We start from the raw sequence: 27,732 nt of genomic DNA, 5'->3' as shown, positions 1-27,732 counted from the left end.
ACCACAAATCTACCTTTCATTAATTGTATAATACTTTCTTCCATACATACAAATTTTTCCCATGCATCATATAGTAGACACATGTACTTTCACCATGTAAACTAAACATTGTATCTCATAACCCCCCATGAACCATAGACCTTGTCATTGGTGGGGATGCTTGCGATACAGATAGCCGTATCATAGGTGCAACCACAATGGAGGTGTATCTGTTGAGAGGCCAGACAAACGTATGGTTCTTGAAGAGGGGCAGCAGCCTTTTCAGTAGTTGCAGGGGCCACAGTCTGGATGATTGACTGATTTGGCCTTGTAACACTAACCAAAATGGCCTTGCTGTGCTGGTACTGCAAACGGCTGAAAGAAAGGGGAAACTATGACCGTAATTTTTCCCGAGGGCATGCTGCTTTACTATATGGGTAAATGATGATGGCATCCTCTTGGGTAAAATATTCCGGAGGTAAAATAGTCCCCCATTGGGATCTCCGGACAGGGACTATTCAGGAGTATGTCGTTATCAGAAGAAAGAAAACTGGCGTTCTATGGATTGGAGCGTGGAATGTCAGATCCCTTAATCGGGCAGGTAGGTTAGAAAATTTAAAAAGGGAAATGGATAGGTTAAAGTTAGATATAGTGAGAATTAGTGAAGTTCAGTGGCAGAAGGAACAAGACTTTTGGTCAGGTGAATACAGGATTATAAATACAAAATCAAATAGGGGTAATGTAGGAGTAGGTTTAATAATGAATAAAAGAATAGGAGTGTGGGTAAGCTACTACAAACAGCACAGTGAACGCATTATTGTGGCCAAGATACACACAAAACCCACGCCTACTACAATAGTACAAGTTTATATGCCAACTAGCTCTGCAGATGACAAAAAAATTGATTAAATGTATGATGAGATAAAAGAAATTATTCAGATAGTGAAGGGAGACGAAAATTTAATAGTCATGGGTGACTTGAATTCGAGTGTAGGAAACGGAGAGAAAAAAATGGTTGAAATGGCTCTGAGCACTATGGGACTCAACTGCTGTGGTCATTAGTCCCCTAGAACTTAGAACTACTTAAACCTAACTAACCTAAGGACATCACACAAATCCATGCCCGAGGCAGGATTCGAACATGTGACCGTAGCAGTCGTACGGTTCCGGACTGCGCGCCTAGAACCGCGAGACCACTGCGGCCGGCAAAAGGGAGAGAAGGAAACGTAGTAGGTGAATATGGATTGGGGGTGAGAAATGAAAGAGGAAGACGCCTGGTGGAATTTTGCACAGAGCACAACTTAATCATAGCTAACACTTGGTTCAAGAATCATAAAAGAAGGTTGTATACTTGGAAGAAGCCTGGAGATACAGAAAGGTTTCAGATAGATTATATAATGGTAAGACAGAGATTTAGGAACCAGGTTTTAAATTGTAAGACATTTCCAGGGGCAGATGTGGACTCTGACCACAATCTATTGGTTATGAACTGTAGATTAAAACTGAAGAAACTGCAAAAAGGTGGGAATTTAAGGAGATGGGACTTGGATAAACTGACTAAACCAGAGGATGTACAGGGTTTCAGGGAGAGCATAAGGGAACGATTGACAGGAATGAGGGAAAGAAATACAGTAGAAGAAGACTGGGTAGCTTTGAGGGATGAAGTAGTGAAGGCAGTAGACGATCAAGTAGGTAAAAAGACGAGGGCTAGTAGTAATCCTTGGGTGACAGAAGAAATATTGAATTTAATTGACGAAAGGAGAAAATATAAAAATGCAGTAAATGAAGCTGGCATAAAGGAATACAAACGACGCAAAAATGAGATCCACAGGAAGTGCAAAATGGCTAAGCAGGCATGGCTAGAGGTCAAATGTCCTTTGGCTTCTCCCACTAGGGGTAAGATAGATACTGCCTACAGGAAAATTAAAGGTACCTTTGCAGAAAAGAGAACAACTTGTATGAATATCAAGAGCACAGATGGAAACCCAGTTCTAAGCAAAGAAGGGAAAGCAGAAAGGTGGAAGCAGTATATAGCGGGTCTATACAAGGGCGATGTACTTGAGGGCAATGTTATAGAAATGGAAGAGGATATAGATGAAGATGTAATGGGAGATACGATACTGCATGAAGAGTTTGATAGGGCACTGAAAGACCTAAGTCGAAACAAGGCCCTGGGAGTAGACAACATTCCATTAGAACTACTGACAGCCTTGGAAGAGCCAGTCCTGACAAAACTCTACCATCTGGTGAGCAAAATGTATGAGACATGCGAAATACCCTCAGACTTCAAGAAGAATATAATAATTCCAATCCCAAAGAAAACAGACGTTGACAGATGTAAAAATTACCGAACTATCAGTTTAATAAGTCACAGCTGCAAAATACTAACACGAAATTCTTTACAAACGAATGGAAAAACTGGTAGAAGCCGACCTCGGGGAAGATCAGTTTGGATTCCGCAGAAATATGGGAACACGTGAGGCAATACTGACCCTACGACTTATTTTAGAAGCTAGATTAAGAATTGGTAAATCTACATTTCTAGCATTTGTAGACTTAGAGAAAGCTTTTGACAATGTTGACTGGAATACTCTCTTTCAAATTCTGAAGGTGGCAGGGGTAAAATACAGGGAGCGAAAGGCTATTTACAATTTGTACAGAAACCAGATGGCAGTAATAAGAGTCGAGGGACATGAAAGGGAAGCAGTGGTTGGGAAGGGAGTGAGACAGGGTTGTAGCCTCTCCCCGATGTTGTTCAATATGTATATTGAGCAAGCAATAAAGGAAACAAAAGAAAAATTCAGAGTTGGTATTAAAATCCATGGAGAAGAAATAAAAACTTTAAAGTTCGCCAATGACATTGTAATTCTGTCAGAGACAGCAAAGGACTTGGAAGAGCAGTTGAACGGAATGGACAGTGTCTTGAAAGGAGGATAGAAGATGAAAATCAACTAAAGCAAAATGAGGATAATGGAATGTATTCAAATTAAGTCTGGTGATGCTGAAGGAATTACATTAGGAAATGAGACACTTAAAAAAGTAAAGGAGTTTTGCTATTTGGGGAGCAAAATAACTGATGATGGTCGAAGTAGAGAGGATATAATATGTAGACTGCCAATGGCAAGGAAAGCGTTTCTGAAGAAGAGAAATTTGTTAACATCGAGTATAGATTTAATTGTCAGGAAGTCGCTTCTTAAAGTATTTGTATGGAGTGTAGCCATGAATGGAAATGAAACATGCACGATAAATAGTTTGGACAAGAACAGAATAGAAGCTTTCGAAATGTGGTGCTACAGAAGGATGCTAAAGATCAGATGGGTAGATCACATAACTAATGAGGGGGTACTGAATAGGAATGGGGAGAAGAGGAGTTTGTGGCACAACTTCACTAGAAAAAGGGATCGGTTGATAGGATATGTTCTGAGCCATCAAGGGATCACCAATTTAGTATTGGAGGGCAGCGTGGAGGGCAAAAATCATAGAGGGAGACCAAGAGATGAATACACTAAGCAGATTCAAAAAGATGTAGGCTGCAGTACGTACTGGGAGATGAAGAAGCTTGCACAGGATAGAGTGGCATGGAGAGCTGCATCAAACCAGTCTAAGGACTGAAGACCACAACAACAACAACAACAACAACAACAACATCTCATAACCTCACTGGCAAAAACTTTTTCAGACTGAAGTCACACATCCTGTCACTGTAGCTAAATAAACCACACTCTGAACAACGTGTTTAGGAGAGATCATTAGTGCAGCATGTCAGTGAAACTACATATTTTCGTAATAAGCGTATAAATATGAAAAACACCAATTACAGCTTGCTAGTTTCCACGGGGTTGTCCCTTATGACGCTAGTTACTGGCGAGTCAAAGCGTTTTTAATTTATGTGGCATGGTGTTTCCCCTTCATCTCATATATTTGTAAAACACCTGTAGGTGCCTACTCGAAATCTGTTTTGCTGAATTTATTTAACGTTGTGCAGGTATATGTCAAATAACCTTCAATGACTGTCATTCAGAATACGCGAGAAAGACAAACATAAAGTTTAGTGTAACGTACTCTGAATACACTAAGCACTGAAAATTGGAACACATACGTACATACCGTTTGCAAAGCACTTCACATAAAAGAATCACCACCCTACTGCCATAGAAACAAGGCCAGTAAGCAGTAATTATAATTTGTAGACAGCCAGTGTCCACCTACCACAATCCGAAAAGATCCACTATAGTAACTTTAAGAAAAAGATAAGCCATCTTTATCACATGAACAAATTATTTTTTGGGTTATAATCCCATACCTAAAAAAGCTTTCCTGTCTTGTAAAGAAGGTGGCGAGTACATCTACATGTGCATCATACTCCGCAAGCCACCTAATGGTGTGTGGCGGAGGACACTTTCGGTACCACTATCTGATCGCTCTAAACCTGTTCCACTCACTAATAGTGCGTGGGAAGAATGAATGTCGGTAAGCCTCTGTATTGGCTCTAATTCCTCGAATTTTCTCCTCGTGGTCAATAGGTGAGATTTGTTTGGGGAAAAGTGCTGTCTCGAAATTTCAATAGCAAATCTCTCTGTGCTGCACAATCTCTCTCTTGCAGCGTTTGCCAATGGAGTTTGTATAGCATCTCTGTAACGCTCTCTCACCAGCTAAACGATCCTATGACGAAACACGCCGCTCTTCGTTGGATCTTCTCTGTCTCCTCTATCAGTCCTACCTTATAGGGATCCCAGATAGATGAACAATAGTCAAGAATCGGGCGAACAAGCGTCTTCATGGGTGAGTTGCATTTCCTTAACATTCTTCCACTGAATCTGAGTCTGGCATATGCTTTTCCCACTATCTGTTTTATGTGGTCATTCCATTTAAGGTCGCTCTTGATAGTTACACCCAGATACTTTACGGCAGATGCTGTCTCCAGATGCTTCACATCAATAGAGTAGTTGTACAGTAGTTAATTTCTTTTCCTGTGTATGCGTAATATGTTGCATTTATGTACGTTCAGGGTCAACTGCCAGAGCCTGCACCATTCATCAATTCTCTGCAGGTCGTTTTGCAAATTCCTACTATCTTCTGGCATTGCCACTTTGGAACAGACGACCGCATCATCTGCAAATAGCCTTAAAGACTATCTGATGCTTTCTACTCGATCATTTGTGTATACTGTAAACAGCAAAGGTCCTATCACACTTCCCTTTGGTACTCCATATATCACCATTATATCTGTCGATTTTGTTCCATTAAGAGCAATGTGTTTAGTTCTGTCTGCAAGAAAGTCTTGATTCCAGTAGCAAGTCTGCTCTGATACTCCATAAGCTCATTTTGTTTTTCATTAAACGACAATGCGGGAAGCTGTCAAACGTCTTACTGAAATCAAGGAATGCGGCACCAACCTGTCCACTGTGCTGAAAATCTCATAGAGGAATAGAGCGAGCTGAGTTTCACAGGATCTCTGTTTGCAGAATCCAAGTTGATTTTTGTAGATGTTCATTTTCCAAAAACATCAGAATTCTTGATCATGAAACATGTTCCATAATTCTACAACAAATTGACATCAAAGATATAGGTTTATAATTGTGAGGATCTGTCTTACGGAAAAACAGGAATGACCTACGCTTTCTTCCGGTCGTTAGGTACCTTTCGTTGCTCAAGCGATTTACGATAAATCGCTGCTGGAAGGGGAGTAAGTTCTTTCGCACAATCTTTATAGAATCTGATACATATCTCATCTGGTCCGGACGCCTTTCACCTACTAAGCAATTTTTCAATTGCGCGATCTGTTACCGCAGTATCTGCCATTTCGACAATCGTACGACGGTTGAAAGGAGGGACAGGATTATGATCTTTCGAGGTGAAATAACTTCAGAAGACCGAATTCAATATTTCGGCCTTCTCTCTGTTATCCTTCGTTTCGGAGAGAATGAATAGATGATTTTGACCCACTTACTGATTTTGCATGCGACAAGAATCTCTTAGGGTTTTTACTCAGGTCTGTTGACAACGACTTTCTTTCAAAGTCATTGAACGCTTTTCTCATTGCTCACCTTAAGCTCATTTTCGCTTCGTTCAGCTTTTGTTTGTCAGCTAGGTTTCTACTTCTCTTGAATCTGAGATGAAATACTGTTTGTTTACGTAGCGCTTTTCTAACATGGCTATTAAACCATGGTGGATCTTTCCCATCCCTTAAAACCTTACTAGGAACATACTTGTCTAGGGTATATTGAACGATGCCTTTGAATTTTTTCCCATTTTTTCTCCACATCTTCGCCCTCATCACCGAATATTCGATATTGACTACTTAGATACAACTTTTACAGGTATATGAGAGGACAGGAGAAACTTTCTGTTACATACCCGAGATAATTCGTGGTGACCTCGAAATGCAAGTTACAAACACTCTGTTTCACTGCATGTATTTAAAGTTGTGCTGACGTACATCAATTAACCTTTAGTGATTGTCGTTTAGCATGAAAGTGAAAGACAAGCATAAAGCATAGCATAAGGACTCTGAAAACCTAAAGCACTTAATGTGGAAATATGTACTGTACACTGCAATTGCAAACCACTTGGTATTAACAGTATCACCACCCTACTGGCATAGAACGCCAGTAAGAAATACTAATAATTTGTAGACAGCTATTGACAACCTATCGCAAAAAAGATCCAGAACAGCAGCTATAAGCATGTATGATATGCCACCGTCTTCACTTGAACAACTTAATTTTTGAGGTTATAATCTATGCCTAAAATTGCAAATAAATATTTTACCTCACTGAGGTTTCGAATTAACTTGCGATATCAGTCCATAAATTTCTGTTATGATATTTTCATCCTCAGGATGCTGGAACTCACTCTTTCTCGGACTTAACTTACGTTTCTTACTCTGTATGTCGAGTGTGAGAACGTCGGTCGATTTGATCAAATAAAACAAACTGATTCGAATCCCACCGATTGTCGTCCGACATCTGTGTGTTCGGGAGATAGGATTGGCTACAGTATGACCGCTTCGCTGATTTGAAAAGATCGGCCATTTCCAGTCGATGTCGCTCTTCGGTGAAATCCACCGACATCAGAGTCACTGTGACCACAGCCTAACCGGCGATTTTTGGGAAGTTAGCGAGCTTAACCGCATAATACGTTTTCAAGATGGCAGGAATAGTGACAGACGCAGTTGCAGACGGCAATGACGAGATTTAGTGCGAACTGTTTATGAGAATGAGGAAGGAAAACAAAGTGAGACCAAGCCGATTGCGAATTTATATCCTGATTTTGCTTATTAAACGAACCGGTACTTCGTCTTTTCAGTCTTGTACGTGAGAAACTGTAGCCTATGACGGTCAGGTGAGACTATTCTCTGTTTTCTAAAATAATACTGTTTATTTGTAGCAGTATGCATTTGATTTCAGTACTTTTTCGATTCCATAGTGGTATTTATGTAAATCAGGCTCATTAAAATGATGATTCATACTAAAATATTCTTATTTGTCTGGTGTTTGTTATAACTGTTGCAGTAGTGGAAAGGACTGTTTCGTTTTATTTAGTAGCTCTTTAATAGAGTAAACCAAAGTGAAGAATCACACCAGTTATGGACACTATTTGTATTAACAGCTGTTTCAGTTTTATGCAAAAAACATTGATTTTCCATGTAGCAAAACGTTTTGATAAAACAGTAACCTTCCAGTTTCAATCAGCTACATTACTCCAAAAGCAGAAAATGATGTTCAATTCTGTTTTCTATTAGGAATGACCCTTTTAGTAAACATCACAGCAGTAGCTGAACAACTTTCACCTTTTATTCAAAATATTAGCATTACAGGCCCATTAATGCTTCAGAGCAACAGCATTGTCTCCTACCTATCATTATTCACTGAAGACTGTGAACTATATGTGCTTACTTGAGCTAAGTTTAACATAGTAAGATTTACAGGAAAGTTAGTATTTGAAAAAAAAATGGTGTCTGCTCAGCTACAGAACATAGCATTGTGTTTCTCAATATCAGTATTATCCACATAAGCCCATCAATATTTATCATAAAATAATAGTTATATATGTACATTATAGGAACAGAACAGGAATCAAGTTAAGGATTCTACATAGTTCTAGCATGTGGAAGGAGTGCCTGGATGCTATGCTTTTATATTTTCTTGAATTTAATTTTATTTTCAGTATTCTTCTTTATTTTAGACTGTAGCTAGCTGAAGGTAACTTAAACTGAAATATCTTATATTACATTTCTGTGAAGTATCAGTTTACTGAAATTGCTGGCTTATTACGATTATTTAATGTAGCAAAAAGTTTGATAGTATACTAATTAATGTCCAGAGTTCATTCAGCAACATATATAGCACAAAATATTGTTCGCTCTTATCTCCCACTGGGCAAACAATTTTCCACCTTTTAGTGTATTCCGAGAAACAACAACAACAAAAATACTCCACATAAAATTATTCCTATAAGCATATAAATTATTTATGCCTACTCAAGTTAGGTTTAAAACAGCAATTAACAGGAATGTCGGTCTTTTTAAGAAAGCTATAGGGTATGGCTGTTATGTTTCTCAGTCATTAGTATTATCAACATACCTGCATACATATTTATCATAAAGTAATTGTTATCTGTGTGTCATAAGAACATAGGTACTTGTCATTCAGCTAACAGGGAATCTTTAGTTTTTAATCTCCATAATCATAACAGTGGAAGGAGTGACTAGCAAGTTATGCTTTTAAATTTATCTTGAATTGGTAAACAAACTGTCTCATGCCATTCATTGTCTTTCGTTCAGAGATGACTCTGCTCCACTAATGAATTAGCACTCAAATGTTTTGCCTCTGGTGATTTTTTCTGTCCATTGGAAAGTTCATTGGTATTGACAAGGGGAAAGGCAGTAGGATTATTAAAGGAATGTGTATAACACTGAACAACATATAGAACAGACAGACCTGTTAATTATTTCAGTTCTTTGATGTAATTAAGTGAAAATAGAATAAATGCGTGCATATGGAATAATATACTTTTATTCTGAAACCCATTGTGTAACTTGTATTTTCTGATTCTAGTTTTGAACTTTACACTCTTTTTTTTCTTTTTAACCAATACAGTTCTACCTCTCTGCTCTGGTTCTTATACTACTTTTGAAGCAGCGCCATCTGCAACTCTTCTAGTTCTTCCACATTTGAGAACAGGTATTTTTAATCTGAAAACAAATCTGATGGTCTTAAGCTGACAGTAAAAAAGGAACACAGTGAAAGTGTCAAGCCTCCAGTTATTTCTCCTTCCCCCCCAGGTTGCATACAGCTGCTGAAGATGATTGCAAAAGCAAAAATTATGTATGTTCCTCAAACATTACAGTGAAATATATCAGCTTTCAGTTTGGATATGTGCCATAGGTACGTTTCTACTCCAGGTTTACAAAAAATGTTATGGTTGTTTATTGAAATGTTGACATCTTATTATTCATTTATACACTCAATATAATTATTAATAATCACAACTTAGAAACAACGTTTATATAAGACCAGTCACTGCAAAGGGGTTGAACAGTGGTCTGTAATTCAGCAAAGGTACTTTCTGTAGAAACACCTTGCTGCTGTAATGAATTAATTATTCTAAGACATAAATACAACAGCAATTTAGCCAGTAACACTCCTGAGAATTGTCAGTCATATCAATCTCAATTATGTCTGTGTTATCACTACTTGGACTGTGGCATGCTTCCCTTGACAACTTTATCAAATAGTAATTTAATTGTACACAACTTTGAACTGACATTCCATGTATGGGGCGCCACTGCTACATTTTCTAGACATAATATTTATGCGTTTCTTTCTTGGAGAAAAAAAATCTTTGAATGTTGAATGTGCTCTGTCGATCTGTGTGAAGATGTTTGTGAATGGAAACTGCTGTATATTTTTTCTTGTACTTTATTTGGAAATCTAGAAAGATGTCTTACTGCTCAAACAACAAATACCTGAACCTTAACTAATTTTATGAGAGATCGTTGTAGTGTTATACATGGAACTATCCTACAAACTTAATCAAATATTTTGAACTAATGCTTTCACTGATTGAAACCACAGAACTTTTCGTGTTTTCTACTACTCTCTTGACGTCGTCTACATATCTATCAACCTCAAAATATGCTCAAACGCACAATTTTACCTTTTTGCTTGCTTATTGCTCACGTTAGAAGCGCTATTTCTTCAGACGACTCCTACAGTAATATGAATAATAATATAAATAAAAATAATAAATATGAAATAACGTACATGAAAATACTCAGTGCGCTCTTTAGTTGTTGCCAGTGTACTTCGACGGGAACGCTATTCCGGGAATAACTAACCGGGGAATAAAGTGATGTGAACAACGCGCGCTCCAAGTTAACTAGTGGCTAGCCTTTTCCACGGTTAGCTATCCCTGTATTTAACCAGAGATTGTACAAGTGACCCAATTCTTGTAAAAAGCGTTGTCGACTGACAATTTTTGTCAATGCTATTGATAGTGAGATGTCGCTTCAATATATCGAAGGTTTAAGAAACTAGTATTGGCAATAAATATCTGAACGTGTGCAGGCTCCTTTTGAAAGGATGTATTGGATGCCAAAGAGATTAGAATTGTAAACTTCTTGTTGGATGCAGTCAGCTCAATACTGAAGTGCCAAACCTCTTACAGCACTATCGTTGGTCCAAGGAGCTTAGGTGTGTAACTTCCTTGCGTTAACAAACAAAACAGAAGAACTAAGAGATCTGTGGCAAAGTACCTGGAAATGGCGTGGGTTACGACGAGAATTATTTTTAGTCCAAGTGAGTTGGTAAATGATGTAGTATGAAAAGTCTTTTTCGTGACTGAAATCGAGAAAGATGGACAAATCATGCTGCGTGTTGTAACAACACATAAAATCCAACAATCACACACAATTTTAGGTTATGTTCGAAAATATATATCGTTTAAATTAAGTATCCACAAAATGTTTTTGTTGTGAAGAGAGGTGTGAGACATGCTGTTAACTGAATATAATAGGGCAGTCCCATTCTTTGTTTGTTTCGCAGAAATCATATTTGGCTACAGTGGCTTTGCCGGTGTCTATACCATGCAAAATATCCTCAGCGGTTCTGGTCCTAGACTCTTGTTACATATAGAATCGATAATCTCGCGAACAGTATTTCTTCTTATTTCGTTGATCAGTAGGACGGACAGTATCAAATTTCAAATTCGTTTTTATGTTTGACTAATCCATTTTCCTTATGAAGCTAAATTAAGATATTGGGTACGAGTAACAGTTACATCATGGACCCTCTTTGGCTTTTTCGAAGATTATGTACGAAATTTGTGCATAGAAGCAATCAAAATCCGAGACCTGCCCATTATGTAACATAGTTCTTCTGGATTTATCTTAATGTATCACTTGCACGAAGTTTGGTGCGACCGTAGACTTCAGTTTACGCTACAGATTAGTTACTTTAAACAGCAGAGAGGAACGTGTTCACCATTACACACTACGCAGATGTCAAATTCCTTTAGTTGAATGAAACGTATACTGTGTGTCATTTAGTATTGTACTGCAGCGTCAGTATTCAAAATTTATAACAGCAAACATTTGTAGAAATTCCCGCTTGATTACAGCATTAGTAATACATAGTGCTGATGGCGCAAGGGTAGAATGTGTTCTTTCATGAATGTTGTTCAATTTTATGGAATAAACGTCACATCATTACTCAGTTACGGGTGCAGTAGGAATAGGAAAACACCAGTTGATTTAGTTATGCTCAGATGTATAATACAACAACAAACCACAATCCTGGTCACTACTTTGTGCACTGGTGATGACGAGTAATACACCAGAACAACTCACTAAATGAAATTGCTAACTGCAGTTTATTGGACATATTAACATATACTCTCCCACGTGTATCGAACACATTTGACATGATACATATAATGGTCATATCAGCAGATGAAGTAAACATTATGGTGACAGTGATTAAGACACAGGAATGCTCCATACCAACAGGGAAATGAATCTCGGAGCAACATGCTGATGTTTCTGTGTGATTTCTTACATTAAATAGACAAATGTTAGGATAATTTTGACATGGCTGTGGCTGATTTCATAACATGCGTGAAATAGTTCACTTTCTCAGATGACTTTGTCCATGAGTCAGACTGGTCTCCCCACCCCCTTTATGCAAAAAATAAAATAAAATCTGTCTTTGATGCATAGTGTAAGTTGCCACACTTTTCATGTGTAGTCCAAAGTTTTTTCAACTTTGGGTTAGAGAATTTATTTACAGCATAATCGGATTTACTTTTTAACTTTTTTGTTGCCTTTGAAAGTGCAAACTATGTCTCTTAATTTTTCGATAAATAGCTATGTGATTGTACTATATTTAATATTTTACTCTTTTATGATTTCAGTTCTTCGACAGACAGTCAAGAAAGTTCTATTTGCAGCAGAAGCACGTCAGTTGGTATGTGAATTTTGCAAACCACGATTAATGACTCAACTGTATCTTTAATGTAGTGTTATATATACATTATTTTCATCGTGCAAGATTCAGTAGCCTATTGAGTACCACAAGTTTGTATCCATTTATATGGCAGTTTTAAGCTGAGTTATCTGAGTTACGGGAGGGCATTACAGACAAATAATTATTCCACCAGAGAGTCAGGAAGGAATGTAAATAGGCTATAATTGTGACTCACACTGTATAAAGTGCTTATTTTTGGTCTTCAGCCCAAATACTGCTTTAATCAGTTTCACCATGCTGGTCCATTGTATGCTGTGTTGTCCATATCTGCATAACTACTGAAACATATCCATTTGGACCTGCATACTGTTGTTAGGTTGCTGTCTCTCTCGACAATTTTTTGAACCCCTCCCTCTGCACTTCCTTTTATTACCAAGTTAACTAATCCTTGATATGCCATATCAACCTCTCTTCTTTTAGTCAGGTTGTAACATAGAACTCTTTTCTCCCCAGTCTGATTCTGTACCTGTTCGTTAGATACTTGATTTATAGACCTATATCTAATATGCATTTTCCTGTAGCGCCATGTGAAAAATCTTCCCTTTTCCTGTTGGTTGCTGTTTATAATCAATAATTCACTTCCATATCAGACTGCACTCTGTCAAATACTTTCAGGAAAGACACGTTAAGCCTTAACTGTAGTCTGTTTGATTTTAAGACATGTCTGCCTGTTGCTATAATTATTCTTTTTACTGCCAGTGTTTGTTTAATATAATTTTTGTTTCTGCCACTGACAGTTATTTTTCTCCCTAAATAACGACTCATTCAATTTGATTTTGTGTGTGTGTGTGTGTGTGTGTTTTCGTTCGTTCGTTCTAAGAAATATTAAAAATAAAACAAAATAAAAAAAACTACTGTTAATACTTACACAGTTACAAATTGTTAAAGCTTTTGTGGTCATTTCTTGACATTTGTCTTAGGATCTTCAGCTGATGTTTGATGATTCTTCTGGTATTTTGTCAGGATGAGCAGTAGGTTCAGTATCCACAGCTGGTGGTAAACTGTAGTTAAGCCTGCGACCAGAGATGTGTACTCCTGGTATCTTTTTACCTTGAGGCTTTCTTCTTTATTATTTAATCTTTTATAAATTTGTAAATTTCTATGGCTTCTTTAATAAGTTCGCTCGGTTGCTCTTCTCCACAACGAAAACTGGCATGTTGTGTAATATGGTCGGTCTCCCACAGCACATACTCTGCCAGTGGCAATTTCTCAACCTGGAAGGCCACATATGTTTGATGATTTTGGTCTTGATGGACTGTCCAGTCATTCCAACATAGATCTTTCTACATGTATTAAGGTATGCAGCATATTCCGGACATTGCGATTGGCTCCTTTCTGCACTTTGAAAATCTGCGAGACACTTTTTTCCCCCAGTATACAGCCAATCCTGTCTGTCAACCTGGGGATGTACAGCAGGAAGACTGTATCCAACATTTCTTCATCCCACATGTCACCTCACGAGGTGTAGTGTTTTGTGAGCCTTCCCTCTCCCCCCCCCCCCCCCCCATTTAAAAAAAAAAAAAAAAGTGGTGGGGTGTACATGCTCCTGAAAACACAATACAGGTGTTCTATCTTGCATCCAAGATGCTACAGTTGACATGTCTTTCATGCATTACAAGCATATTAATTCTCCAACATAAGGTAATTTTCAGGTATTAAATCATAGACCAATTTCATTCAATAATTAGAATAGCTGTAAAGATTGCATGAAAGGAATGTAACAAGCAAATTAAAATTGGAATTTAGAAGTGATTTTTAATTGACATATGTGGGAAACGTGCAAATATGGTTAATCATCATAAGCACAGAGAAACTTGGTGATAGTTTCTCTGAGTGTGGTATATCTTGAAGCAAGATACACAAGTTCATGCTGCTTCCTTGCACCAGGTTTGTTTCTTTCTGCATTTTTTTCGCATCAGCATTTTTTCTGGAACTGCACACATTATGAGGTTCCTTATTTATTGGATTCAGGGGTATGTGAGATATTAACATACTTTTCTGTCAATCTTGTTGTACTTGTATCTCCTTGTACATGTTGAGATAATGCATGTATGTATTTCTCGAAAATCACTTCAGTTACTTCCACTATAAATTCCGAAAATGTTTTCTTCACGTTTGAATTTTTTTTGGATTATAATAAATGTGTTGAACAGAAATTGATCAATAAGGTGTTGAAATAATATACTTTCTTGTGATATTTCTTCTGCTGTTTCCACATGGTCTCATAGTAAGAAAATTCTCAATGCGCTTTGTCAGTAGTACCCACTGTATTGTTATAGTCACATATCATCTTAATTTCATTATTCGTCACTTTTTGCTTTTTCTTTCTGATTGTCCATCGCTATCACTGAAGATTTTCTGAAAATGTTACTCTCTCTTCCCAAACTTCTAGAATCTTTAGTGGCTTCTATATATTCAGTATTGTCAATCTCATCACCAGAATCTATTGCACGTTTTGACATATTGAGAATACAGGCTCACTGTCAACACTGATGCTGCACAGGTGAATATAAATTGCTATTCTTTTCCATTGTTGAGATTATGCAGCTGTTGAATATTTGAAGGAACATGTGAACACAGCTCCATTACTTTGTCATTTGCAGTTTGTCAACCACATTCATTTTCAAGTGACATCCAGTAGATGAAAATAACATAATTAGTTGTACTGCAAATGAAGTAATTTGATGCAATGTGCATGCAAATACGCTCTTACTAATGAGATGACTTACCATGGTTTGGTGAGAAATCGTGTTTACAGACTTTTCTTGGTGCTTGGCTGTAAAATTCAACAGTTCGTTGCTTAAAACTGCACGACGCCTGGTGTATATTCTACAATGTGATCAGACATATCATAACTTGGTCATTTTCATCGGCCGTGAATCCTGAGAACATTAAAATGCAACACAACTCGTGATGCTATAGAATAACAGAAAAATATTCGATGAGTTATAGTTACTTCTGACATTCAGATATCCCAGAAATTATACCCGACATAACAGCATGCCACACAGATTCATGTGGAAAGAGTTGAATGCACATTGCATGCTGCTCATAGGTGAAGGTTTAATCATGCCCCTTTCCAGGTTTGGATAATGGTGCAGGAGTTTGTAAAGATATTGCTCCATTTGTGTCAGATTTTGATAAATGCTGTGGCCCAGATTCTCACAATTCCTGGTAACGAGCACATGTGGAAGGGGTAATTGTTAATTCTTCTCTATCCCCATAATAATCTTGATTGTTGGCATGGAGGCTGTTCAGCTGTCTTAGGAAGTCTCCAACCATCAAAGCTGACCAGGATTTCTTCGGTCCAAGTTTTAGATTCTTCATCTTCTCAAGGAAACGTCTAGTCTTTTGTGGGTATGACGATCTTTCCCTTGTGTGGCTGAAACCAACTGACCAAGTTTGTCATCAACGCTTATCGCTCTCTTATGTATAAATTGGCAGGATACTTCACCACTCCTTTTCAGCCATAAGTTAATTTAATGTACGGTACTGGTACAGTGAAATCACTTTGGTCATGGGGAAAAACTCAGTGACTCCGTAAGGCATTTGAACAGTCACCACACCAACTGCAGACTTGCTATGGCACTAAGAATGGATCAACAGCTACCCTTTCTAAACGAACACATCTTGTATCAAAAACTAACACACATCGACCAATGCCTGCACACTCTCTCAAACCGCTTCTGGTGCCAGAAAAGAGGAGTGATTAATATTCTCAAAACCTTTGGAAGACAAATTTATTAGCTGCAGCACCTCAAAAGCGAGATGCAGCACCTGGGCCGTGTTCTGAGGACCAGTGGGTACTACACAGTGCTACAAAACCTACAGAGTGACACATATGAAGACTACATGTTGGTTACAGGCACTCTGCCATACATCCCTAGGGTGACGTACAAAATTGGTGATATGTTCAGCAAACACGGCATAAAGACTATTTACGAATGGACCAAAAAGATCAAAATGTGTGTCAGGCTGGCAAAGGAAAAAGGGCCCACTGGCAGTGTTTGAAATATACTGCATACCTGAGTACATGTAGAAAGCTGTGTTGAAATGGCTGGACAGTCCATCAACACCAGGACCATTGAACATAAACCACATTGCAGGTTGGGACAGGTGGAAAAATCTGCCATGCTAGAGCACACTCTGTGTGAGACTAACCACATAACACAATTTGCTGACACGCAATTTCTCAGCCTTTTGTTCAGGGAAGCCATAGAAATGAAATGAAATGATCGTATGGCATTGTTCGCCGGAAGGCCTCATGGGGGAAATTTGGACGCCATATTGCAAGTACTTTTTGGTTGACGCCACTTCAGCGACTTGTGAGTCAATGATGAAGAACACACAACACCCAGTCATCGCGAGGCAGAGAAAATCCCTAACCCCGCTGGGTATCGAACTCAGGACCCCGTGGATGGGAAGCTAGGATGCTACTCCAAATTCACAAACATGACAACAGTTTCAACAAGAAAGAAGAAATCTCAACGTAAATAATCATGGATTTCTTGTGCTACAATAAACAAGCATTTTATGTAACAAGTAACAGTATCAAATGTACGGAAAAGCTCTTGGAGGTTGGTAAGACAGGTACATTTCACCTCTAGGTGCACAGCGGACTCTGTCACCTGTAATGGAGGTTGAATCTTCAGTTAACCGTTCATGTTGGCACTACACAGGAAAAATTATTAAACAATTTGGCCAAAGTTCCTAAGACAAAAGTCAACAGACGATGCATCACTTACACATTTGTTGGGTTGAATATATATATATCTCTTCAGTAAGTGGATAATGAATGTGTGTGTGTGTGTGTGTGTGTGTGTGTGTGTGTGTGTGTGTGTGTGTGTGTGTGTGTGTGTGAGAGAGAGAGAGAGAGAGAGAGAGAGAGAGACGAAATGTTTGACTGTTGAACAAAGAGCATCAGGAAAGTTGTCAATAAGACTACTATACTAATCTTACTTCCAAAGTGTTACATTATTTCAAAATCTGAAACAGTATTGTTATTTTTCAGCATTGCCATGTCAGTGTCAAGAAACTTTTCTTACCATCAGCACAGTTTACTAGGTCATACGCTGAGAAGAAAGTATTTACACGTGACAAACCACATTGTAATGTGGGAACTATTGGACATGTTGATCATGGAAAAACTACACTAACAGCAGCTATTACAAAAGGTTAATGTGGATCTTGAAGATTTCGATTTACTTCAGTGCAAATATGATTATATACTCATGTGATATTATTGCTTTCTCTTCTAGTTCTTGCTGACAAGAAATTGGCTCAAGCGAAAGGTTATGCAGAAATAGATAATGCCCCAGAAGAACGTGCGCGTGGTATCACCATCAATGTTGCGCATATTGAATACCAGACCGACAGTCGCCATTATAGTCATACAGATTGTCCTGGTCATGCTGACTATATCAAGGTATAGTGATAATTGTTGGATTACTCACCTCACACATGTTATTAACAAACAGAAGACACTGGACATGCCCAGCTGATTTGGTATGTGGGTAAACGTTACATAGTTTACACCCCTCGCTTTTTTCATATATTATGCATGATATTTATACATATATGCATCAAAATGTTTGTCTAAGACTTCTCTATTATCTAATGTAGATGTCCTGACTTTACCTGCAGTTTCAGCTTTCATTATGAAAAGAATGTTAAATATGGTATTAGTGTAGACCATACGCTATGCTACAGATTAAGCTTTATCACTACCTTTATTTTGCACATGCTTTAAATTCCAAATTAAGCTAGACCACAGTTGGTAAGTTCCTTTTGTACTACCTACACTGAAATTCTGTCATGATGTGCAATCAACTCAAAATTAACAGGACAGATCGATAAATGAAAACATTTACACCATCGTGTATATGTGGTGTGCAAACCCATATTTCTAAGAAATTGAGAAGAGACTCTTACAACTGTCTCTTAATATTCTTAAGATTAGTGCCCCAGTCACAGATGCATTCTGTAGTTTTTCCTTCACATTGACATTGATGAGAATAAGAGGGATAATAAGGCAAACAAATCAATAAGTAAAACTAATGTGGTAGGAAAATAAATTCTGGAAACAAACAAGGAATAATCCTGGATGGAATAATGACAGTGTTAGGAAAGGGATAGATAGCTACACGCCATATTGAGGAGATGTTGAGTCACAGACAAGCACAACAAAAGACTGCTGAACATGGTAGCTTTTGGCCAAAACGCCTTATTGTAAAATAGACAAACACACACACAAAATTACGAGCTTTCGCAACTGGCAGTTGCTTCGTCAGGAAGGAAGGAAGGAGAGGGAAAAATGAAAGGGTGTGGGTTTTAAGGGAGAGGGTAAGGAGTCATTCCAATCCCGGGAGCGGAAAGACTTCCCTTAGGGGAAAAAAAAAGGACAGGTGTACACTCGCACACACACACACACATATCCATCCGCACATACACAGACACAAGCAGACATATTTACAGGCAAAGAGTTAAGGGCAGAGATGTCAGTCAAGGCGGAAGTACAGAGGCAAAGAAGTTGTTGAAAGACAGGTGAGGTATGAGCGGCGGCAACTTGAAATTAGCGGAGGTTGAGGCCTGGCGGATATCGAGAAGAGAGGATATACTGAAGGGCGAGTTCCCATCTCCGGAGTTCGGATAGGTTGGTGTTGGTGGGAAGTATCCAGATAACTCGGACGGTGTAACACTGTGCTAAGATGTGCTGGCCGTGCATCAAGGCATGTTTAGCCACAGGGTGATCCTCATTACCGACAAACACTGTCTGCCTGTGTCCATTCATGCGAATGGACAGTTTGTTGCTGGTCATTCCCACATAGAAAGCATCACAGTGCAGGCAGGTCAGTTGGTAAATCACGTGGGTGCTTTCACATGTGGCTCTCCCTTTGATTGTGTACACCTTCCGGGTTACAGGACTGGAGTAGGTGGTGGTGGGAGGGTGCATAGGACAGGTTTTACACCGGGGGCGGTTGCAAGGGTAGGAGCCAGAGGGTAGGGGAGGTGGTTTGGGGATTTCATAGGGATGAACCAAGAGGTTACGAAGGTTAGGTGGACGGCGGAAAGACACTCTTGGTGGAGTGGGGAGGATTTAATGAAGGATGGATCTCATTTCGGGGCAGGATTTTAGGAAGTCGTATCCCTGCTGGAGAGCCACATTCAAGGTCTGATCCAGTCCCGGGAAGTATTCTGTTACAAGTGGGGCACTTTTGGGGTTCTTCTGTGAGAGGTTCTGGGTTTGAGGGGATGAGGAAGTGGCTCTGGTTATCTGCTTCTGTACCAGGTTGGGAGGGTAGTTGCGGGATGCGAAAGCTGTTTTCAGGTTGTTGGTGTAATGGTCGAGGGATTCAGGACTGGAGCAGATTCGTTTGCCACGAAGGCCTAGGCTGTAGGGAAGGGACCGTTTGATATGGAATGGGTGGCAGCTGTCATAATGGAGGTACTGTTGCTTGTTGGTGGGTTTGATGTGGACGGATGTGTGCAGCTGGCCATTGGACAGATGGAGGTCAACATCTAGGAAAGTGGCATGGGATTTGGAGTAGGACCAGGTGAATCTGATGGAACCAAAGGAGTTGAGGTTGGAGAGGAAATTCTGGAGTTGTTCTTCACTGTGAGTCCAGATCATGAAGATGTCATCAATAAATCTGTACCAAACTTTGGGTTGGCAGGCTTGGGTAACCAAGAAGGCTTCCTCTAAGCGACCCATAAATAGGTTGGCATACGAGGGGGCCATCCTGGTACCCATGGCTGTTCCCTTTAATTGTTGGTATGTCTGGCCTTCAAAAGTGAAGAAGTTGTGGGTCAGGATGAAGCTGGCTAAGGTGACGAGGAAAGAGGTTTTAGGTAGGGTGGCAGGTGATCGGCGTGAAAGGAAGTGCTCCATTGCAGCGAGGCCCTGGACGTGCGGGATATTTGTGTATAGGGAAGTGGCATCAATGGTTACCAGGATGGTTTCTGGGGGTAACAGACTGGGTACGGATTCCAGGCGTTCGAGAAAGTGGTTGGTGTCTTTGATGAAGGATGGGAGACTGCATGTAATGGGTTGAAGGTGTTGATCTACGTAGGCAGAGATACGTTCTGTGGGGGCTTGGTAACCAGCTACAATGGGGCGGCCAGGATGTTTGGGTTTGTGAATTTTGGGATACGACTTCCTAAAATCCTGCCCCGAAATGAGATCCATCCTTCATGAAATCCTCCCCACTCCACCAAGAGTGTCTTTCCGCCGTCCACCTAACCTTCGTAACCTCTTGGTTCATCCCTATGAAATCCCCAAACCACCTCCCCTACCCTCTGGCTCCTACCCTTGCAACCGCCCCCGGTGTAAAACCTGTCCTATGCACCCTCCCACCACCACCTACTCCAGTCCTGTAACCCGGAAGGTGTACACAATCAAAGGGAGAGCCACATGTGAAAGCACCCACGTGATTTACCAACTGACCTGCCTGCACTGTGATGCTTTCTATGTGGGAATGACCAGCAACAAACTGTCCATTCGCATGAATGGACACAGGCAGACAGTGTTTGTTGGTAATGAGGATCACCCTGTGGCTAAACATGCCTTGATGCACGGCCAGCACATCTTAGCACAGTGTTACACCGTCCGAGTTATCTGGATACTTCCCACCAACACCAACCTATCCGAACTCCGGAGATGGGAACTCGCCCTTCAGTATATCCTCTCTTCTCGATATCCGCCAGGCCTCAACCTCCGCTAATTTCAAGTTGCCGCCGCTCATACCTCACCTGTCTTTCAACAACTTCTTTGCCTCTGTACTTCCGCCTCGACTGACATCTCTGCCCTTAACTCTTTGCCTGTAAATATGTCTGCTTGTGTCTGTGTATGTGCGGATGGATATGTGTGTGTGTGTGCGAGTGTACACCTGTCCTTTTTTTTCCCCTAAGGGAAGTCTTTCCGCTCCCGGGATTGGAATGACTCCTTACCCTCTCCCTTAAAACCCACACCCTTTCATTTTTCCCTCTCCTTCCTTCCTTCCTGACGAAGCAACTGCCAGTTGCGAAAGCTCGTAATTTTGTGTGTGTGTTTGTGTGTTTTGTTCATGTGCCTGTCTGCCGGCGCTTTCCCGCTTGGTAAGTCTTGGAATCTTTATTTTTAATATATTTTTCCCATGTGGAAGTTTCTTTCTGTTTTATTGTAAAATAGACAACACACACAAAATTCCATGCACATGACCACTGTCTCTGGCTACTAAAGCCAGACTGCAAGCAGCTGCACATGGTGGGAGAAGTAATCTGGGTGCTGGGGGTAAGGTGGAGGCTGAAGCAGGAGAGGTTAGCAGGTTAGGAGTGGGGGGTCAGTAAATTGCTGCTTGTAGGAGTATGCATTGATATATTGCAGGGGGAATTCCCATCTGCGCAGTTCAGAAAAGCTGGTGTTCATAATATGAAAGATCAACAGGGTGCAGGCTGTGAAGCAGTCATTGAAGTGAAGAACATGATGGGCAGTATGTTGAGCAACTGGGTGGTCCAGCTGTCTCTTGGACACAATTTGTCGGTGGCCATCCATGCATACAGGCAGCTTGTTGGTTGTCATGCCCACATAGAATGCAGCACAGTGGCTGCAGCTTAGTTTTAATCACGCTCGCCAGTCTTGTTCGAATGCGGCTAAATGTGTCACTTGTGGCAGGGATGCCCATGAGGGTGACTGTCCACCTCCGTCTCCTCGTTGTGTGAACTGTCAGGGTGACAATGCAGCGTCGTCCCGCGACTGTCCTATCTACAAGAAACAACGATGTATACAGGAACTTCGGGTCGAAGAGAAAGTGTCCACCTCGGCTGCTCGCAAGCTATTTGCAAGTAGGAAGCCCACGCTACTCCCAGCGGGGAAATACAGTACTGTCTTCGCTTCTCCTCAGACTACCAGGGAGGTGGCGACGCAGACATGCGATTTGACCTTCAGCACTACGGTCGTCCATTTGGCCAGTGCTAAGTTCGCCCGGTTGACGTCTCCTCTTCCTCCCTTCACCCCTCAGACACAAGCACCTTCATCAGCTTCTGCCAAGACGAAGACCCAGAAGTCAGATGCACAGGTCTTCAAGAATGAACCAGCCCCTGCAGACTTCCTGCGTACCTCGAACTCCCAGTCATCGACCAATACTTCAACAAAACGACTTTCCTAGAAGGCTCATAGGAAGCACAGTTCTCCTTCTCCGCCACAGCGCATTTCTTCTCCTGCGCCACCCAGCGGTTGCCGCCCCAGGCCGTCATCCGTTTCGCCTGGCCGCACCGCTGGTAGCCGAACATCTGGCCGTTCACCGGCGGAGGAAGCTCCCCCTCCCAGCCATCTTAACAAGATGGCCGATGAACCTATAGAACCAATGGACGATGACTGTCCGCCTTCTGCTAGCGGCAGCAGTGCTCGCTCGAAGCCAGGCCCTCAGCGGCCTTAGAGGTGACCCCTTCTTGCATCTTCTTCTTATTACTCACTGGAATATTCGCAGCATTCGCTCCAACCGAGAGGACTTAAAGCCGCTGCTCCGCTTGCACCGTCCGCTCGTCGTAGCACTCCAGGAAACGAAGCTATGCCCATGTGATCAAATTGCGTTGGCACACTACACCTCTGTGCGTTTTGACTTACTGCCTGTGGCAGGTATTCCGGCTCATGGAGGGGTTATGTTGCTGGTCCAGGATGATATTTACTAAGTTCCCATCCCATTGCACACTGGCCTGCAGGCAGTTGCCGTCTGCATTACTCTCCCCACTTTTACATTTTCCATTTGTATCGTTTACACTCCATCGTCGTCTGTTGTTACCAGAGCAGACATGATGCAAATTATTGCTCAGCTACCTGCACCATTTTTGTTAACTGGAGACTTCAATGCCCACCATCCTCTTTGGGTCTCTCCAGCATCCTGTCCGAGGGGCTCCCTGTTAGCAGACCTTTTCAATCAGCTCAATCTTGTCTGCCTCAATACTGGCGCCCCTACTTTTCTTTCGGACACATCTCACACCTATTCCCATTTAGACCTTTCTTTATGTACTACCCAACTTGCACCCCGGTTTGAGTGGTATGCACTTTCTGATACATATTCGAGTGACCACTTCCCGTGTGTTACCCATCTCCTGCATCATACCCCCTCTCAGTGGTCAACTAGTTGGAACATCTCCAAAGCAGACTGGGGGCTCTTCTCTCCCAGGGCGACCTTTCAGGATCAAACCTTCACAAGCTGCAATAGTCAGGTCGCACACCTCACGGAAGTCATTCTCACTGCTGCTGAATATTCCATCCCTCACACTACTTCTTCTCCACGTGCTCGTCGACGTGCTTTACGCACCTTTAAACGCCACTCTACAGTGGTTAATTGTATCAATTATAAACGATTACGTGCGCAGTGCCGTCGTATTATTAAAGAAAGCAAGAAAGCCAGCTGGGCTGCTTTCACAAGCACCTTCAACAGTTTATTCCTTCTGTTGTCTGGGGTAGCCTGTGCCGGCTATTTGGCCACCTAACTTCGCTCCTCGAATCGTGAAGGTTACAATGCCCCATTCACCATGTGGGAACTCGAAAAGGCACTTGCCCGGTCACGGTCCTCCACTCCAGGGCCTGAGTCTATTCATATTCCGATGCTGAAGAACCTTTCTCCTGTGGGTAAAGGTTTCCTTCTTCGTGCTTACAATCGCATCTGGATTGAGGGACATGTTCCTGCATGCGGGCGCGAGTCTATTGTTGTACCGATTCCTAAGCTGGGGAAGGACAAGCACTTGCCTCCCATCTCGCTTACCAGCTGTGTCTGTAAGGTGATGGAGCGAATCGTTAACTCTCGTTTGGTTTGGCTACTCGAATCTCGACGCCTACTTACCAATGTACAATGTGGATTTCATAGGTGCCGCTCTGCTGTTGACCATCTGGTTACTTTGTCGACTTTCATTATGAATAACTTCTTGCGAAAGCGCCCAACCGCGGCTGTGTTCTTTGATTTGGAGAAGGCTTACTACACCTGTTGGAGGTCGGGCATTCTCCGCATCATGCATCCATGGGGCATTCACGGTCGCCTCCCTCTTTTTATTCGTTCCTTTTTAATGGATCGACAGTTCAGGGTACGTGTGGGTTCTGTCCTGTCAGACACCTTTCGCCAGGAGAATGGGGTGCCACAGGGCTCAGTTTTGAGTGTCGCTCTCTTCGTCATAGCGATCAATCCAATAATGGATTGCCTCCCAGCTGATGTATCAGGCTCCCTTTTCGTGGACGATTTTACCATCTATTGCAGCACGCAGCGTACATGTTTCCTGGAGCGCTGTCTTCAGCATTCTCTTGACCGTCTTTACTCCTGGAGTGTCGCCAATGGCTTCTGTTTTTCTGCCGAGAAGACAGTCTGTATTAACTTCTGGCGCTACAAAGTTTCTCCCACCGTCCTTACGACTCAGTCCCGTTGCTCTCCGATTCGTGGAGCCAACAAAATTTTTAGGTCTTACATCTGGCAGGAAACTCAGCTGGTCTCCACATGTCATATTTGGCTGCTCATTGTACCCGTGCTATAAATGTCCTCCGTGTTCTCAGTGGTATGTCGTGGGGAGCGGATCGAACCGTCCTACTTCGCCTATATCGGTAGATTGTCTGCTCCAAGCTGGATTACGGGAGCTTCGTATACTCCTCTGCACGGCCGTCCATCTTACATCGCCTCAACTCCATACAACATCGGGGTTTACGTCTTGCGATCGGAGTGTTTTATACTAGTTCCATCAAGAGTCTTCAAGCTGAAGCCGGTGAATTGCCACTCAACTACCGGCGCGATATACTGCTTTGTCGTTACGCCTGTCGGCTACTTTCAATGCCCGACCACCCGTCGTATCGTTCCTTTTTTGACGACTCTCTCGACCATCAACACGGTTTGTATGTCTCTGCCCTGCTACCCCCTGGAGTTCGCTTTCGTCGCCTCCTTCAACACCTTGATTTTTCACTCCCTGCAACCTTTAGAGTGGGTGAGAGCCACACGCCACCTTGGCTCCAGGCTCAGGTTCGCGTTCACCTTGACCTCAGCTCGCTCCCAAAGGAGGTTACCCCCGGTTCGGTGTACAACTCCCGTTTTGTCGAACTTCATTCGAAGTTTATTAATATGACCTTCATTTATACAGATGGCTCTAAGACCAATGACGGGGTTGGGTGTTCTTTTATTGTCGGGGCACAAAGTTTCAAATACCGGCCAAATGGCCATTGTTCGGTCTTCACAGCTCAGCTCTTTGCCCTCTACCAGGCTGTTTTTTACATCTGCCGCCACCGACATTCTGCTTATGTCATCTGCTCGGATTCTCTGAGTGCCATCCAGAGCCTCAGTGATCCGTATCCAGTTCACCCTATCGTGCACCGGATCCAGCGCTCTCTTCACCAGCTGGTGGACGGTGGTTCTCCGGTTAGCTTTACGTGGGTTCCTGGCCATGTCAGTATCCCTGGGAACGAAGCTGCAGATGCCGCGGCCAAGGCTGCGGTTCTCCAGGCTCGGGCGGCTTCTTGTTGTGTCCCTTCATCAGATTGTAGCAGGGTCATTTGTCGGCGCATTTTATCGCTGTGGCATGCCGATTGGGCTGCACTTACAGACAACAAGCTTCGGGCCTTTAAACCTCTTCCCGCGGCTTGCACGTCCTCCTCACTCCCTCCTTGGCGGGAGGAGGTCGTTTTGGCCCGGCTACGAATTGGACACGGCCGGTTCAGCCATCGCCATCTGCTGACGGCTGCGCCGGTGCTATTCTGCCCATGTGGGCAATTGCTGACGGTCCGCCACATTGTAACGTCCTGTCCGGATTTTACTACACTGCGTCTTGATCTTGGCCTGCCATGTACTCTGGATGCCATTTTAGTGGATGACCCAGGAGCTGCTGCTCGCGTTCTTCGTTTTATCAACTTGACAAACCTGTTAAAGGACGTTTGATTATGATGGTTTTTTTTTTTTAAATTCTATGCCTGTTAATACGTCTTTTATAGTGTTGTCCCTTTTAGTTGATGTTTTAACCTTGTGCCTCGCGGTGCATTTCTATCTTAGTCTGGGCACTAATGACCATTGTAGTTGTGTGCCCTAAAACCATAAAAAAACCTTTATTTAGACTCTATATGATGAGTAGGAATCTATCCTTTCCATAATATCAATTACCGTTTAAACACTTGAAGCAAATACAGGGTGCCCATAATTAAATTTACAGTTTCAAAACACTTTAGAAACATCAAGTTTGAACAGCATATTACTGATGCAGAGGGAAACATCTTTGGGGGTGGGGGGGGGGGGGGGGGGTTGCAACAAGAATTTGTTGAATAGATGGGGCTATATGTGTCGGAATATGAACACCAACAATGTGTCTGAGATGCCCAACATGGCTTGTCTCCACGAAGAATCGTGCACTACTAGTAAAGCTTCTTTATGAGAAGGATAACTGTGTGCCAGTAGCCCTGCACAAGTTTTGGACAGATAAGGGTATGAAAAAAGGCATAGGTTCAGTATCTGCAAAGGATCTGGAGAAAATTATTACAACGTTCGAAAATACAGGTTCTTTTGAAGTGCAGTGTTTCAAGAAAGGAAAGCAGTTGATCCGTCTGTAGATGATGTGGCCACAGTATTGCAGGAGGGGTCAAGTTATTGCGTACACAATTGCACTGCAGAAGCAATTGCCTGGATGTTGGAATGCCTGTGAGCATGGTGCATAAAATCCGAAGAAACATTCTGCTTTGTGTCCATACAAGATCACTTGTGTTCAGGAATTGCTTCCTGCTATCTGTCAGCAACACAAACATTCCCATTTCAATTCCTTGCTCACATGGAAGTGGGCAGTGAATGGCATGGAACATTCTGTGGGCAGACAAAGCCCATTTCCATTTCTAAGAACGTGTTAATATACAAAAGTGCAGAAGGGGGTAAGCGCGCTTGCAGTTGACTACCGCCAGATTAGTGTTCAAGAATAAGGTGCAGCAGCGACCGGTAGATGCAGTGGAAGGTAGAATAGATGTAAAAATTAAAGGTCTTTCGCTCCCCAACCAGGTGATTCCATCAAAGAGCCAGCACTGCTTTCAGTGTGAAGGATTAATCTTTTGCGTATGTAAGTGGCAGTTGTATAATTTTTTTTCTATAATTCTCAAATAGTATGTTGGTGGACACTATATGGTGATCAAAAATGCTTAATTTTCAATTATCTACCCACCCCACTAACTTTGTGGTGATTGCGTGTCTTGAAGGTGGTTTCCTTGAAATAAGGGGTGGTGGGCCAAAATATCTCGGAGAAC

General features: G+C 41.7%; 1 protein-coding gene across 1 annotated transcript in view; it reads left to right on the top strand.

The window, feature by feature from the left end:
* Positions 1–10,618: 10,618 nt before the first annotated feature.
* LOC126280654 (elongation factor Tu, mitochondrial) overlaps positions 10,619–27,732 on the top strand; it is a 49,892-nt gene continuing 32,778 nt past the window's right edge. Inside the window, exons 1-4 of the mRNA XM_049979782.1 lie at positions 10,619–10,781; positions 12,394–12,446; positions 17,518–17,680; positions 17,765–17,931. Of these exons, the coding sequence (XP_049835739.1) occupies positions 10,745–10,781; positions 12,394–12,446; positions 17,518–17,680; positions 17,765–17,931 (420 nt within the window). The 5' untranslated portion in view covers positions 10,619–10,744. The remainder of the gene's footprint in view (positions 10,782–12,393; positions 12,447–17,517; positions 17,681–17,764; positions 17,932–27,732) is intronic.

The sequence above is a fragment of the Schistocerca gregaria genome, chromosome 1 (genome assembly GCF_023897955.1).
Source record: "Schistocerca gregaria isolate iqSchGreg1 chromosome 1, iqSchGreg1.2, whole genome shotgun sequence".
NCBI lineage: Eukaryota > Metazoa > Arthropoda > Insecta > Orthoptera > Acrididae > Schistocerca > Schistocerca gregaria.
This window is presented reverse-complemented; position numbering and strand designations above follow the sequence as displayed.